The 14,431-nt window shown below is 39.8% G+C and overlaps 1 protein-coding gene across 1 annotated transcript; it reads left to right on the top strand.

Annotated features, from left to right (window-relative positions):
• Positions 1-2,416: 2,416 nt before the first annotated feature.
• Positions 2,417-9,672, top strand: LOC308411810 (uncharacterized protein; the record flags this gene model as incomplete). The annotated part of the gene is made up of 6 exons (XM_080905836.1): positions 2,417-2,488; positions 2,701-2,736; positions 2,845-3,132; positions 3,838-4,158; positions 8,873-9,004; positions 9,101-9,672. The coding sequence occupies exons 1-6, from the start codon at positions 2,434-2,436 to the stop codon at positions 9,670-9,672; spliced, it is 1,404 nt and encodes a 467-aa protein (XP_080761962.1). The 5' UTR covers positions 2,417-2,433.
• Between the last annotated feature and the right edge of the window lie 4,759 nt (positions 9,673-14,431).

Genomic DNA, 14,431 nt, shown 5'->3' with positions numbered 1-14,431 from the left:
TTTCTCTCGCTCTTGACTCATCTTGTATCTTGTGTGTCTCAGACATCTTCTTTCTTGTGTTATACTGTGAGATCAGATTAGAGGTCACAAGGCATCTCAGTGTTCAGAAAGACTTAAAAAAACTTCTGGGGAACAAGTCTTTAAAGACTATTTTTGAACAGATTTATCCTTCCTTGGCTGTAGTCTTGTGTGAATTAGCATAAACTGACAAAATGACCGAGTGAGCTTGAACTACTGTCAGATATGAAAGTTGCTTCAACAGAAAATGCACCTGTAATCTACTTAGACATATGTCTGTCATTCATCATACTGTAAAACTGCCAATATCTTTGTCAGAAAGCTACATGCACACTTGTAGTCAGAGGTTTAGATACACCTATGATGGACACAAGTTACTGTGAGTAATGATGGGCTCATTATATCTGTACTGCTCACTATTATTTCTATTGTGATGTAAGCCCTTGGATCGCCACCTTCCTTCTCTTCTACTTCCTAAGTAGCTTCCTTCTAATGATATTATATCACTAAGCTCTCAGGTACTTTCCGACCAGTGTGGAAGTTTGCTCTGCGTATCTATAATTCCCACACGTGTTGCATGGTTGGTGTATTTTATAAGATAACATTCTGGGTATTTTTCTCTACTATCAAAGTAAAGCCAAGCAGAGATGTGATATTCTGGTGAGGGCACTGACCTTTATGTATTCTGCAAAGTACTGTGCTCATATGTTTCCCGGAGGTTTGGCTCTTACGCCAAGTTTAAAGTGCATGTTTTTGTGCATTAATGTCTCTTCAAACCACCAGATGGCAGAAGTGAGCAAACATGAACAGACGGACATGGATTACTGCTGTTCAAGCTGCTCGCCACTAAGCAGGCCAGAAACAAAACCTCCATTTTTATTTTTAACATGTACCATGATCTTATTTGGAGAACGCTGAGAACACTGTGTGACACCGTCATGCACAATGAAACAAATGCCATGAAACAAATAATGAACAAGAGAACTGAAACTCAAACGCTGTGAAGAACAACAAAATTCTTCTAAAACAATGAGAGAGACTGATAAAGTCATACAGAAATGATCAGTTCAACTTATTTTTGGTAAATGTGGTTTTACAAGTTACTGAGTCATGGGTTATACTCAGTTTTTTAACAGATGGCTTTTGGCTACATTTTGCCTTAGTTTTTGATAAATAAATAATGATACCATGTGAAATGCTATGTTGTTGCTCAACTGAGGTTGTATTTAAATATTTTAAAGCCAGATGGTTTTCTTATTATGTATTTATACATAAGACCTTAGAATCGACAGAAGTTGTTTTTTCTTCTCACCACGGCCTACAGCCTTTCTGTGATGCATGGATATTAAGAAATGAAGTTCAAATAATAATAACTTCAAAAAAAATGTTACACTAAGTTAGGCTTTATGTAATTTCAGTTCATGGTCAAGGCAACTGCCGGAGTTGAAACCGAGCACCAGAACGGGGCTGAATTTTGTACGGTTGTCGTTATGGTTCAGAAACTGCTTCCTGGGTTTTCTTCCTAAGTTTTTATATTTTAAAGATTATCATGCATTTTATTTAATATTTGGAATCATATATGCATACATTTACTTTTAACCAAAATTGTTTAAGGAAAATAATAAAATAATGTATGCTGCCTTTACATTTAAGGGCAGCATTTACAGTTTTGTAGAGACAGGCTGCAGCTTTTCATGGTTTTCCCCCTGTAGTATATATCTCTTAAAGAAATATAAATGTGCATAAAATGTAAATTTTAAATAAAAGTCACTTCCAGTAACAAGTCATCAGCTTTCAGCTAAAAGAAATGGGGCATGTATAAAAGATCATGCGAGGGTGAGTTCCTCTTTGTTTTTTGCCTCATTTGTGTTATCGAAACGTCACAGGTCTGTGACATAATGTAGATTACAAAGGTACAAAGGCATGCTGACCACTGCATCCAGTGCACAGACTGTGTGAAATCAGTGTCCTACCTTCCTGCTCCTCTCCACATTTTATTTTATTGCCAACACTACAAATCTGTTTTATTTTTGTTATATCAGCTCTACATTTTTAAATACAAACACCTGCATTTTATGTCCAACAGATGTTATCAGTGATTTTATTTTTTCATGAAAAATCCCAAAACAAAACAAAGATTTTAGAGATATTAGAATGCATTTCTTCATTTCATATATAGGATTCTTGAAGTGAACACAATTTTAAAAACTCCTCTCTCTGTACATTCTGTGCAAGAAAAAGGTAAATGAATATAACTGTCAGCTGCTGCAGCCTTTGTCTGTTGCACTCTGTAGACTGCGTTCATTAAAAAGTACAAGGAACAAGGAAGTGGGTGGAGGAACACATTTCGCAAGTGTTAAGCATTTCTTCATCAACTTGGGTTTGGTGTTGCTGATGACTCATTTTGCTCTCAGTATGTTTTCTGTCTCAATCATGTGGACACAGCAGAGAAACTTTTATCTGGCAATAGGTGAGCTGCATTTGACATTTTTAGGTTGATCTGTCTTATTTTTCTATACTTACACAAAGGGTCAGCGTGACAAGCACTGTTACATTCAAAATGCCTTAAATTTAGAGTTAAATTTCCTTACACCAGATCTTTTCTTTAGTGTGTCTATATCAGAAACAAAACATGTTCATGTCTTGTTTCAGGTGTTTAATGAACCTTTGTTTTTTCTGCAGTCTCTTATCTCTTCATCTCATCTTCAGCTTCTGCAGGTCAGTCTTCTTTTGCGAAATTTGTTTCGGATTATAAGGTTTTGCATAAATATCACCACATGCAGAAAATGCTGAGCACTCTGTTGTCTTGTCTCTTTCTTTTGCTAGATTTTAACATCAGTTTAGTTGGGCCAGCTCGGTGCTATGGAAGAGTAGAAGTCTATAACAGCACCAGCAGGGGAAAACTCTGTGATGATTCCTGGGTCTTAAATGATGCTATAGTGGTCTGCAGAGAGTTGAAGTGTGGGAAGGCACTGGCAATCTCTCAGTCGGTCAGCTTTAATTCATCAAAAGAAGAAATGTGGCTTGCTGATGTAAACTGTTCGGGGCGAGAAACGTCTCTAATGCAGTGTCCTCATGGAAGATTTGGAGAAAATGGCTGTGAACGCAATAAGGGTGTGGTTGTTGTCTGTTCAGGTGATTTACATCTACATTTTAGAGCTAGGCCCATAGAGCTTTATAAGTCAATACACTTTGATGCAGGCATGCCACTTTGAGGTTAATAGGTGCAGTACAGGGGTGTAACACTTCCTACCTCAGAGCAGTTCCAAGATAAATTAGATTAATGATAAATGGTATTCATATAATTCCTGCAGTACAGTTGGCATTATAATAAGTAGACAAAGGAATGTGAGAATGCAAAATGATAATATGAGGTTAAGCATATTGCCTGTTTTGATCGTCACTGTAAACAAACACAAGAAGAAAAGTAAGAACAGTAAAGCTTCTGAACAGGAATATGAACCATCAACAAGTGACATGATGTGGCTGCAAAAATATCACTTATGCATTAATGCCTGTGAACCTTGTATATAAATATCTATTGTATATATCTGTATTTCTTGACATGCAAAGAGCATCTTATAGAGGAAGTCTTCATGACAGTTAGGATCAGCAGTTGAGTTGCTAAATTTAAAGTAACAAGTTGTGATTATGAATGACACTTCACAGTTGCCAACAGGTCTATTTTGATGATATTTAGTACAGTGTACAGTAATAGATTCCTAGACGACTGAAGTGAATGAATGCAAAATGTCTTACTTTAACACTGTAAAAGTGGTATGGACTGAATGCTACTTTGTTTTCCTATTTTTAATGTAGAGACCCTGCAGCAGCCCAACATCTCCCTGGCATCTCTTGATGAAGTACAGGTCTGGGGTCCTAATGCAGATGCAGAGATCACCAAGGGCCATAGCTTTGTCTTAACCTGCTTCATTAACTCAAGCATCAATCCAAGCCATTTCAGTCTGATCTTCTCCAACATCCCACACATCAAGCCATCTGTCAACAACTCAGCTTCCTTTAGTTTCCCTGTAGCTGAGTATAAACACCAGGGCAACTATAGCTGTGTGTATTACATAACTCTGGAATCAGAGAACTTAACTTCTACCGAGTCAGCACCGATTCATGTCGTCATCAAATGTAAGTACTGGACATAAATATCACCATTACTGTATGTCATCTTCAGTAATTTACAGGGTCACTTGATCCAGTGCAACAAGTTCAAATGTGTAATGGAAAATGATAACACAACCAGCAATTCAAAGTAATACTTCCAAAAGTCGTCATTCCTGTATTATGTAAACATTAAGCAAACACTTTTTAAGATGGATCAGCTTTTACATCAACACTGTACTCACCAGCCACTTCATTAGGTGTACTCGTTCAACTTCATGTGGCAGCAACTCGATGCAGAAGAATTTTATTTAACCCTTTAAATAAAGGGGAGATCGTGGCTGAAGAGTTGGCAGTTTGTCTTGTAATCAGAAGGTTGCCGGTTCGAACCCCGGCTCCAACAGTGTCGGTCGTTGTGTCCTTGGGCAAGACATTTCACCCGTTGCCTACTGGTGGTGGTCAGAGTGCCTGGTGGTGCCAGTGTCCGGCAGCCTCGCCTCTGTCAGTGCGCCCCAGGGCAGCTGTGGCTACAATGTAACTTGCCATCACCAGTGTGTGAATGGGTGGATGACTGAACGTGTAAAGCGCTTTGTAGTCCTTAGGGACCAAGTAAAGCGCTATATAAATACAGGCCATTTACCATTTAAGACCTACCATAGAACCAAGTCCGCCAGAGCTTATCTTTATATTTTTACATGCCGTAGTGCCATTTTTGGGAGCATTTCAAGTTGCTATACATCAATACAACCATTATAGCCCAAACTTTAATAATATGTATGCATTAAGTGCAAAATAACTACACAAATGGCAAAAAAGTGCCGTAAACTACAAAAAAAATTGAAAATCGTTTTTGGTTTTTTTACATCTAGTTAGAGAAATTTAAGAGGTTTATCCCTCAAAACTGTATATACAAAAACATTGCACAAAATAGTTTCCAACAACAGGAAATTTATTTTGAGTGTCTTCATGTTTTTGTTTTTGAGATACACCAATTTTTATATACTGCAGGAAAAAATGAAAATAAATATTATAATGCAAATTTGCAAAAAAAAACAAAACAGCATGTGCATCAAAATAAACTATTTCCAGCAGTGCAATTTGAGTTCTAAGCATCCCAGAAACTATACAGAAAAGCATAGAGTCAAACATGACTTTTAAAAAACCCCCACCAGTGTAGGCTTATAAGGCCCCGAAGGTAAAAAAACAAAAAAAACAAACAAACTACATTTTCTTGTTGCTGCAAGTGCTTTTTATGCAATTTTTGCAAAGCTTTATGTGGAAGGAAACTGTGACCTAGGACAAGCTGATGGCATAAGATGTAAGTACAACTCATCTGGTTTCATATGCAAATTTTTTTATTGCGCTAGCTTACGTGGTTGCAGTTCTACAGTGATTTTTAAAAAAAGTTACGCAAAACGGAGCGTTCCCGCTCCGACCGGTTTTAAAGGGTTAAGGGATTTTAAATGCTGGTGGTCCGAGTATTTCTGAATCTGTGGATGTACTGTGATTTTCCCTCACAACCATCTTTAGGGTTTACAGGGGATGATCAGAACATTTTTTCTGCTCTTGCTCTTGACGAAGGCGGTCGCACTTTTCTCCTCTCCTCCTCCTCCTCTCCCTTAGCTTCCCTGCTTAGCCTCTTATGTCCTTGTCTAGTCTCGTGTTTTTTGTATTACTTTTCCCTGGAACACTCTCTCACAGTCTGTTCTCTAAAACCTAAAAGAGGAATTATGGATTGGATCAACTGGTCCCTAAATGCAATTGACACCCCATTCTCAATGAGAAGTTTGGGCTCGGGTGAGCCTGAGTGCTGAGGATATCTACCTATTCGGAACCATGGTAACAGGGTTCTGGCGGATCGGAGCTGGCTTGGCCCTGACTTATCGAAGAATTAAGAAAGCGGAACCGGCTGTTCAAACTCCCACAAGGCTGCCCGCTGGGATTGAAACGATGGGAGAGGAGTGAGTTTCTCAAAATGGGCTCATTGAGTGCAGCACGGATAAGATCTTGGAGAGGCTACGGCTGCTGTGACTGCAGACTGGATACATCTCGGAAGGGCTAGCTTGGAATAACATCTCTGGGCGCAAATTGGATGACATCTCGGGGAGGCACACTGCCGTGAGTTCTCAGAAATCGGCTCCTTGAGCACAAGAAATGACAACATCACAGAACGCAAGTATGGTGAAGCTCGCGGCTCTCCAACGTGAGATTGAGAGACCAGTGTTGGACTGTAGAACTGCTTTGAAATTCTCATGAGCCGTTTGCACTAAAGTAAAAACCACCATCACTTATGCGGAGACCCCTTTGGCGCCAGTTGCGGTCTCAAGGCTGGAGCTGAACAACAACACCCTGATAACGACTGTGTTTAGTCTGTTCCTTCCCATTCCATGCAAGGTCACCTGGGTTGGCTGGAAGACTGTTTACTTAGCCTAGCAGGGCGAAGGACACTGTCTCAGCTGAACTCTGGACATGCACACACATACATATACACTGATATGCACACACTCATCCCCCCTCCCGTTCCAAATGCCTTCGACGCTTGTTCCCTTCCGATGCTGACGGGGATCAAGGAGACCAGCGCACGCAGGCTCGGATGTACTGTCTAATTCGGCTGTCTCTCACCCTTTACCCACCCCTGTTGCTTGTCATGTGTTTCTTTGGTGCATTAAGAGTTTTTTCATGTGCAGAGGTGTTTTTTTTCTGTTCTCAAACTGATCTCCCTGTTGGAGCTCAGTCTGGGGGGAGTTGTTTTTTTCTCCTTATCTTTCCTCATGTGGTGCATTTTCCATTGTTATACCTCTCTGACCTGTCTTCCCCATGTGATGGTTTGTGTAATGTATGTATGGTCAGAGGGTAAGATGGCGCCGCCATTGCGTGCAATAGGTCGACAGCCTTATGAAATTTCCCCTTGTGGGACTAATAAAGGTATATCAATATCAATATCAATATCCAAAAAGGAGAAAATATCTACAAGCTGATTGGAAGGCAACACTAACTCAAATAAATTGTTCAGCCAAAGTCTGAAGATCAGCTCTGAAAGCACAAAACATCAGACCTTCCAGTAGATGAGCTACACCAGGTAAAGACTACACTAAGTTCCTCTACTGTCAGTTAAGAACAGAAAACTGAGGCTACATTTCACACAGGCTCACCAATATTAGACTACAGAAGACTGGTTGTTGTTCCCTGTTCTAATGAGTACTGATTTGTGCAACATTCAGATAGTAGTATCAGAAATTGGTGTAAACAGCACTCCACATCTAAACTCAGCAACTCAGTGTTACCTTGGGTCCCAGTGTTCCAACATCTGGAAGAACTGGAGATTGACGATGTACAACACAAACTCTACGGCAAGAGGGCGAGAAGTAATAATCATCAGTAATATCAGGTAAAGGGGGAGATATCATCCTTTTCACTCTCCTAGATTAGGTATTAAGCTCTAGGACCAACTGGTGCGATGAAGGCGTTGAATGCGAGAACAGCTGACCTGAAAGAGAAGATCGTGGTTGTACTGGGAACCTGGTCCATCTGTGCCCGACTACCAAAACTACAGAAAGTTTACTAGAAGATGTGAATGCAGCATTACAGACAATCCCTGCTGAGACCGTAACTGAAACCAACCAGCTGATCTACACCATGGCAACAGTAATCCTTTAGATGCTTGGCTACAAGATAAACAAACACAAGGAGCAGTACCCCTTCCTGCAGTTTCTTACATCACTCATGTTGCAAGACAAAAGTCATCTGTTATGATGTTAGAGCGCTTCAACAGACAGCATGCTAATGCCGCTCTGTTTCCACACTAAGTGCTGCTCGCAACTGATCTTGAAACGGTGAAAGCAGAGCTAGTGGCAACTTGTCTGGTATGCTAATCTTCCATCAGTCTCCCATCAAGAGAAAAAAATGCAAGTTGCTGGCCTCTTAGCTTGACAACTTCCAGCCATTTTTAACAGGACATGGAGATGCCCATGAGAATATCTACCCCATACATACTGTCACAGACAACAGATAACTCCATATACAAGATAACAGTAAAGTAAGGGATGGATGGATCAAGCCAAATTAAAAAAGAAAAAGAAAGAAAACCTGACCACAGCCTTACTGCTTCCATAAGAATTATGAAGATAAGTTACAGGATAAGCTGTTCATCAAATGCACTTTATTAACTGATCATCAGCTAGTCAGGTCTGTTTTAATACAATTCCACAATGTGTCTGGGAGTGTGGACTTTCCATCAACTGCCTCAACTGCAAAGAAACCCAAGTGTGAAATCAGGACCCACACACCATTTGATTGTCAGTCATAGCACTTTTATTCGGATCCACAATGTTTTCCACTGCTACAGCACCTTGTGTTCAACTGGGAAGCCAGCTTTCCAGCTCCCTCCCACACCACACACACCTCTCCTTCCCAACTCCAGACACTAAAAGGGGGGAGAGCTTATCAGTTAAAATCCCTCACACCTGTACTCTTCGACCTCCCGGTACTGCCCCTCCACTGCAGCAGAGTCAGAGACCGAACCTCTGCCACACCAAGAGCAACATCTCAGACTCTTCAGCTATATTGAACAGTATCATGTATGGCAAAAACTAAACACACCATATCAGCACAAACACTTTGCACTAACTTTTAAGCACAGATGTAAATGAGTTTGGTTTTGTTGTACTGTACCTGGGCACTCAGCAGTCATTGAGGCCACCATGAACTAATTGCTTCCATATTGTAATCCTTTATTTCTTAGTTCCTTGGCTGCTGCTGGTCTATTTAGTAGTTCCTCCTGCGATCCTGCTGCTACTGCTGGTCTTGACGGTGGTGTGTCTGGTAATCAGGAGACGACGAGCAAAACAACGTGAAGGCCATGTCCAGATGCAAAGTCTGTCCTTACCTGTGCAATGTATCAAATGAACAAATATGTCGGTGATATAGATGTGCATCAGTCAGTCAATCTTTTCTACTACTTATGTTTCAGTTACTGCCACAAATCGTTATGAAGATGAGGAGGAGGAGGAGGAGGAGGAGGAGGAGGAGGAGGAAGAGGAGAGGGACTATGTGAATGTTCAACCAGTGGACAGAAACGACACACAAGAAGTGGATGAAAACAAAACTGATGATCATGATTATGAGAACATGGAGAATGAAGATAATTACATAGGATGCACACTGCTGTCTGTGAGTATAGAGGACAGAGCAGAGGAAGATACAGATGAAACCAGTGATGATGATAATTATGAGAACATGAAGGATGAAGATAATTACAAAGGATGCACACCACTGTCTGTGAGTATAGAGGACAGAACAGAGGAAGACACAGATGAAACCAGTGATGATGATAATTATGAGAACATGAAGGATGAAGATAATTACAAAGGATGCACACCACTGTCTGTGAGTATAGAGGACAGAGCAGAGGAAGACACAGACAAACCCAGTGATGATGATGATGATGATAATGAAAACGACTATGAAAATGTAACGGAGGAATATGCTGAACAAACTGTAGACATTTATGGAGAGGAGCAGAAATTTTATCAAATCTTTTAGGTTTCCAATGATTAGTATCAACCTGGGGAGCCAACATATGAGAACTACACAAGAAGAATACACACATCAACACTTTGAAGTCCTTTGATCTTCTCGGTGTGAACTTCTATTTCATAGTGTGACATGAATCTAATATCTAATAAAATCTAATGCAGTGTTTGTTAACTCAGCCAAGGCAGTTATGTTTATGTACGTGAGTCATTCTGTCTATATGTACAAAAAACTGTACAATAGCTTGAAAGGTTTTTAACAATTTTTGATTAAACCTTGTAGGGGTGTAGGACAGGGTCATGTTAACAATCCGTTAACATGACCCTTACATCCACCAAAGTCACCAAAGTCAACTCAGTTAGTTAAAACTGATATAAACCCATATACTACAACAAAGAAACTAGGATTTTTACACATGCGGTGTGAGCTGTCAACATATAGAAAATACCTAAAGTCCTACCTTAACTGCAACCACTCCTTCAAGGTCAATAGATTGAGCTGAAGGTACCACATATGATATATATGGATATATAAGTTCAGGATCTGTGCTAACAAAACCACGAAGGCAAGGCACCGAGGAGGTATCCTGATTAGATTACTCAGCCTCTTCACTTGGCTCCTTTCAATGTGAATGAGCAGAAGCTCTACTTTGAGCTTCCTCTGGATGTCTACTATATTTACACTACCTGCAACACTGAACCAAACCACTACCCAGAGGAAACTCATTTCAACAGCTTACATCAGGGGTGCCCAATCCCGGTCCTCGAGAGCTACCGTCCTGCAGCTTTTAGATGCATCCTTGTTCCCACACACCTGAATCAAATGAATGGCTTGTTATCAGGCCTTTGCCAAACATGATGGCATGCTGAAGAGGTAATCAAACCATTTGATTCAGCTGTGTTGGAGTAGGGATGCATCTAAAAGCTGCAGGATAGTAGCTCTCGAGGACTGGGATTGGGCAGCCCTGGCTTACATCCACAACCTCATTTATTTGGACACTATGCTGAGCTTAGTCCTGCTGACATCCCACAAGTCTACCAGGACAGCTCATGCTTCACTTTCCCACCACTGTGAACCGGATCCCACCAGGCATTCTGTTTCTAGCACAGAATCAAGGCCTTGGATTTGGAGCTGATGACTCATCTTCACTGCCGGCCAAAAAATCAAATGTAGGTTGAATGTTGTCATTTTTATCGATGCCTACACAACATGCCATTTGCAAAAAGAAGTTGCCAGGATTGCCCCATGTCTCTGACACTATTTGTTATATTCAGTGTTGGGAAGGTTATTTTAAAATGTATTCCACTACAGATTACAGAATACATGCCCCAAAATGTATTTTGTAACATATTCTATTACGTTACTCAATGAGAGTAACGTATTCTGAATACTTTGGAATACTTAATATATTATCATGCTTTTTACAACTACATGGATGCACTATTGCCATGTGATTTATTACTATTACTGAAGGTTACTCGCCATACCAATACCTTATTATACAATGACTAACGTAGGGTGGACATTAGGTAAGATTGCACTTTTTGCAGCCATCTCGTATAGAAAACTATTCCGCGTGTATATAAAACAGGTCCGCGGCTCCGAATGGTAGTAAAGGGACCTCTGGCTAATACGTCGGGTTCCGTGTCGGGCCCGTAACTAGTTTTACTGTCTCTCGCTAGCAAAGAGAGGCGTTGAAAGGCTGCTTCAACTGAACTTATTGTTTCAGAGGAAAACATGAACACTGTGTACAGTCGAGTCTTAATAGCTTACTTACAACTGGGCTCGTCAGGCACTGTTTTTGGCTGCAGTGGTTATTATTATAGTTACTTGCTTCATACATGCTATGCATGTAACACACTGCCTATTGCCTTCATATTAAATAATTTTTTGAATAATACTTTTTAAATATATTTCTTCACATAATTATGCAAGTAGGGTTGGACATGGGCCGCGAGATTGAGACACAGGCATTAGAGCCTCTTAATGTGTGTTTTGTTTGAGTTTCCACCGGCGTGGAATTACCAAAAATAAAGAGGGCATAGCCTAGCATATGAGACTGGAAAAGACCGCTGTGTAATCCATTTATTTCAACAAAGTAACTGTATTCTGAATATCACCTTTTTAAATGGTAACTGTAATGGAATATATTACAATATCATTTGATATTGGAAAGCATCAGTAATTAATTAGAGATTATGTATCGGAATTTCAGGAGCAGGACCACGCCTCCAAACACGTTCCTTCCGGTTGTCATCTATATAGGTTCCCCCAGTTCTGCAAGCTGTTCATTCTCGTTTACGTGCCCCACCTTCCCTTCCTCCTTGTTCTCAATTCTTTAACTTCTTCATTTCTTTTTAGTGCATGGGTATCTGCCAGGCCCGGGAGCCATCAACAGTACCGTTCGAGGCCTTCCCCAAACCACAGCTCAATTCATGTCAAAGCATTCACATTTACCTACGAAAACGCTGTCAAACCTAAAATGCGGACGTGGGCCCAGCTAGTGAATGTATTCTTAATGTAGCAGTGATGGCCTGGCTTCTAATGGGTTTTGCCCCATAGATAATAGACCCTAGCTGCCATGGCTAGCCAGCCCCATGACCAACCTAACCTAGCTCCTTAAACTAGCCCCTAGCTAAGAAGAACTGTTTCATAAATTTCAAAGATGAACTAAGTAAATAAAACACATACATACATATATAAGAGCATCTGAGAAGGCTGACTGTATTGTAGCCAGGCTGACAAAGAGTCACAGCTCTGTTGAACCTTTATCTATTATTAATCTTAACTTGACAAACTTCATTACAAATAAAATTTCAACCATTCAAGATGGAAAAAGAGGAATTTATACTGCTTTTCTCATCTTTCTGAGGTAACATTAATAATTAGTTAGTCCATTCCATCAGCATATCTATTGGCCCCCAACTCTATAAGATTATTCAGTATTGCCTATATGGCTCATATTTGATCCAAGTGTTTTACCCAATTAAAGCTTTTCTTCAAAAGTCTCTGTGCTTGTCTTGCTTGGCCTCGCAGTGGGTACCATACTGCATATGAAGATGCTACCTAGTTCTATTTATATACATACTAGTTATATTTATGTATTACACCAGACACACACACCATCTTGATTAAACTACGGCCATGTCTTAAAGACAAAGACCTTGAGCACCTGTGATTTTCTACTTTAATGACATGAAATATGGTGTCCAAACACATTTCACAGACCAGATGCTGATTCAGAGTAGCAATACCATGAATAATGTGACAAAACCTTGGGTTGAGTTTTGACCAGGATGTAGACCTGCATTCTTTCATCTACATTGTATTACCATCAATAACCCTGTAACACCAAGTGTGTCATATTTGATAAATGATATTTGAGGCATCATCAGTGTGATGCTATTTTTCTTGACAAAGTTGATGCATATATCAGTCACATGTAGTTCTTTCTGGAATCTTTGGTTTTTAGTCAGTTGTTCATTAGTTAGACTGTAATGTTAGTCACACTTTGCTTCGTGATACTTTTGTACTGTGACAGCTGTAGTTTCAAAATATATGCAACACTAACACTGCAACCTTTGATCAAAATAGTTTCATATATTTTTGTTTTCATCTTGCTGTCTCTTGTCAGAAAACATAAAAGCGGTGAGAAACTAAGTGTGAAATGCTTAGTTCCTCTTTATTTCATCTGCAGTACGCCCAACAATGGAAATTCTTCTGAGCTTGGTGTGGACTTCTACTTCTCTGTGAAACTGATAAGCTGTGTTGAAGGTCATAATTGATGAGAGCTGTGACCCAGATATCAAACAGCATCTTTTTGCATCAAGTCAGCTACATTATCACAGTTTAAAAAATGTTTTATTACACACACACATACACACATATATATATATATATATATATATATATATATATATATATATATATATATGTATATATATGTGTGTATATGTATATGTATATATATATATATATATATATATATATATGTGTATATGTATATGTATATATATATATATATATATATGTGTATATGTATATGTATATATGTATATGTATATATGTATATGTATATGTATATATGTATATGTATATATATATATGTATATGTATATACACATATGTATATGTATATACACATACACACACACACATATATATATATATGTATGTGTATATGTATATATATATATATATATATATATATATATATATATATATATATATATATATAATATATAAAAACACCCAGCACGCCCCTGCGGGCGGTTTATCCTTTAAGCTCGGGTCCTCTACCAGAGGCCTGGGAGCTTGAGGGTCCTGCGCAGTATCTTAGCTGTTCCCAGGACTGCGCTCTTCTGGACAGAGATCTCCGATGTTGTTCCCGGGATCTGCTGGAGCCACTCGCCTAGCTTGGGAGTCACCGCACCTAGTGCTCCGATTACCACGGGGACCACCGTTACCTCCACCCTCCACATCCTCTCGAGCTCTTCTCTGAGCCCTTGGTATTTCTCCAGCTTCTCGTGTTCCTTCTTCCTGATATTGCTGTCATTCGGAGCCGCTACATCGATCACTACGGCCGTCTTCTTCTGTTTGTCTACCACCACTATGTCCGGTTGGTTAGCCACCACCATTTTGTCCGTCTGTATCTGGAAGTCCCACAGGATCTTAGCTCGGTCATTCTCCACCACCCTTGGGGGCACCTCCCATTTTGACCTCGGGACTTCCAGGTTATACTCGGCACAGATGTTCCTGTACACTATGC

This window comes from Rhamphochromis sp. 'chilingali' (genome assembly GCF_963969265.1).
Source record: "Rhamphochromis sp. 'chilingali' genome assembly, chromosome: 15".
NCBI lineage: Eukaryota > Metazoa > Chordata > Actinopteri > Cichliformes > Cichlidae > Rhamphochromis > Rhamphochromis sp. 'chilingali'.
Note: the sequence above shows the minus strand (reverse complement) of the source record. Positions and strands in the feature narration are given on the sequence as shown.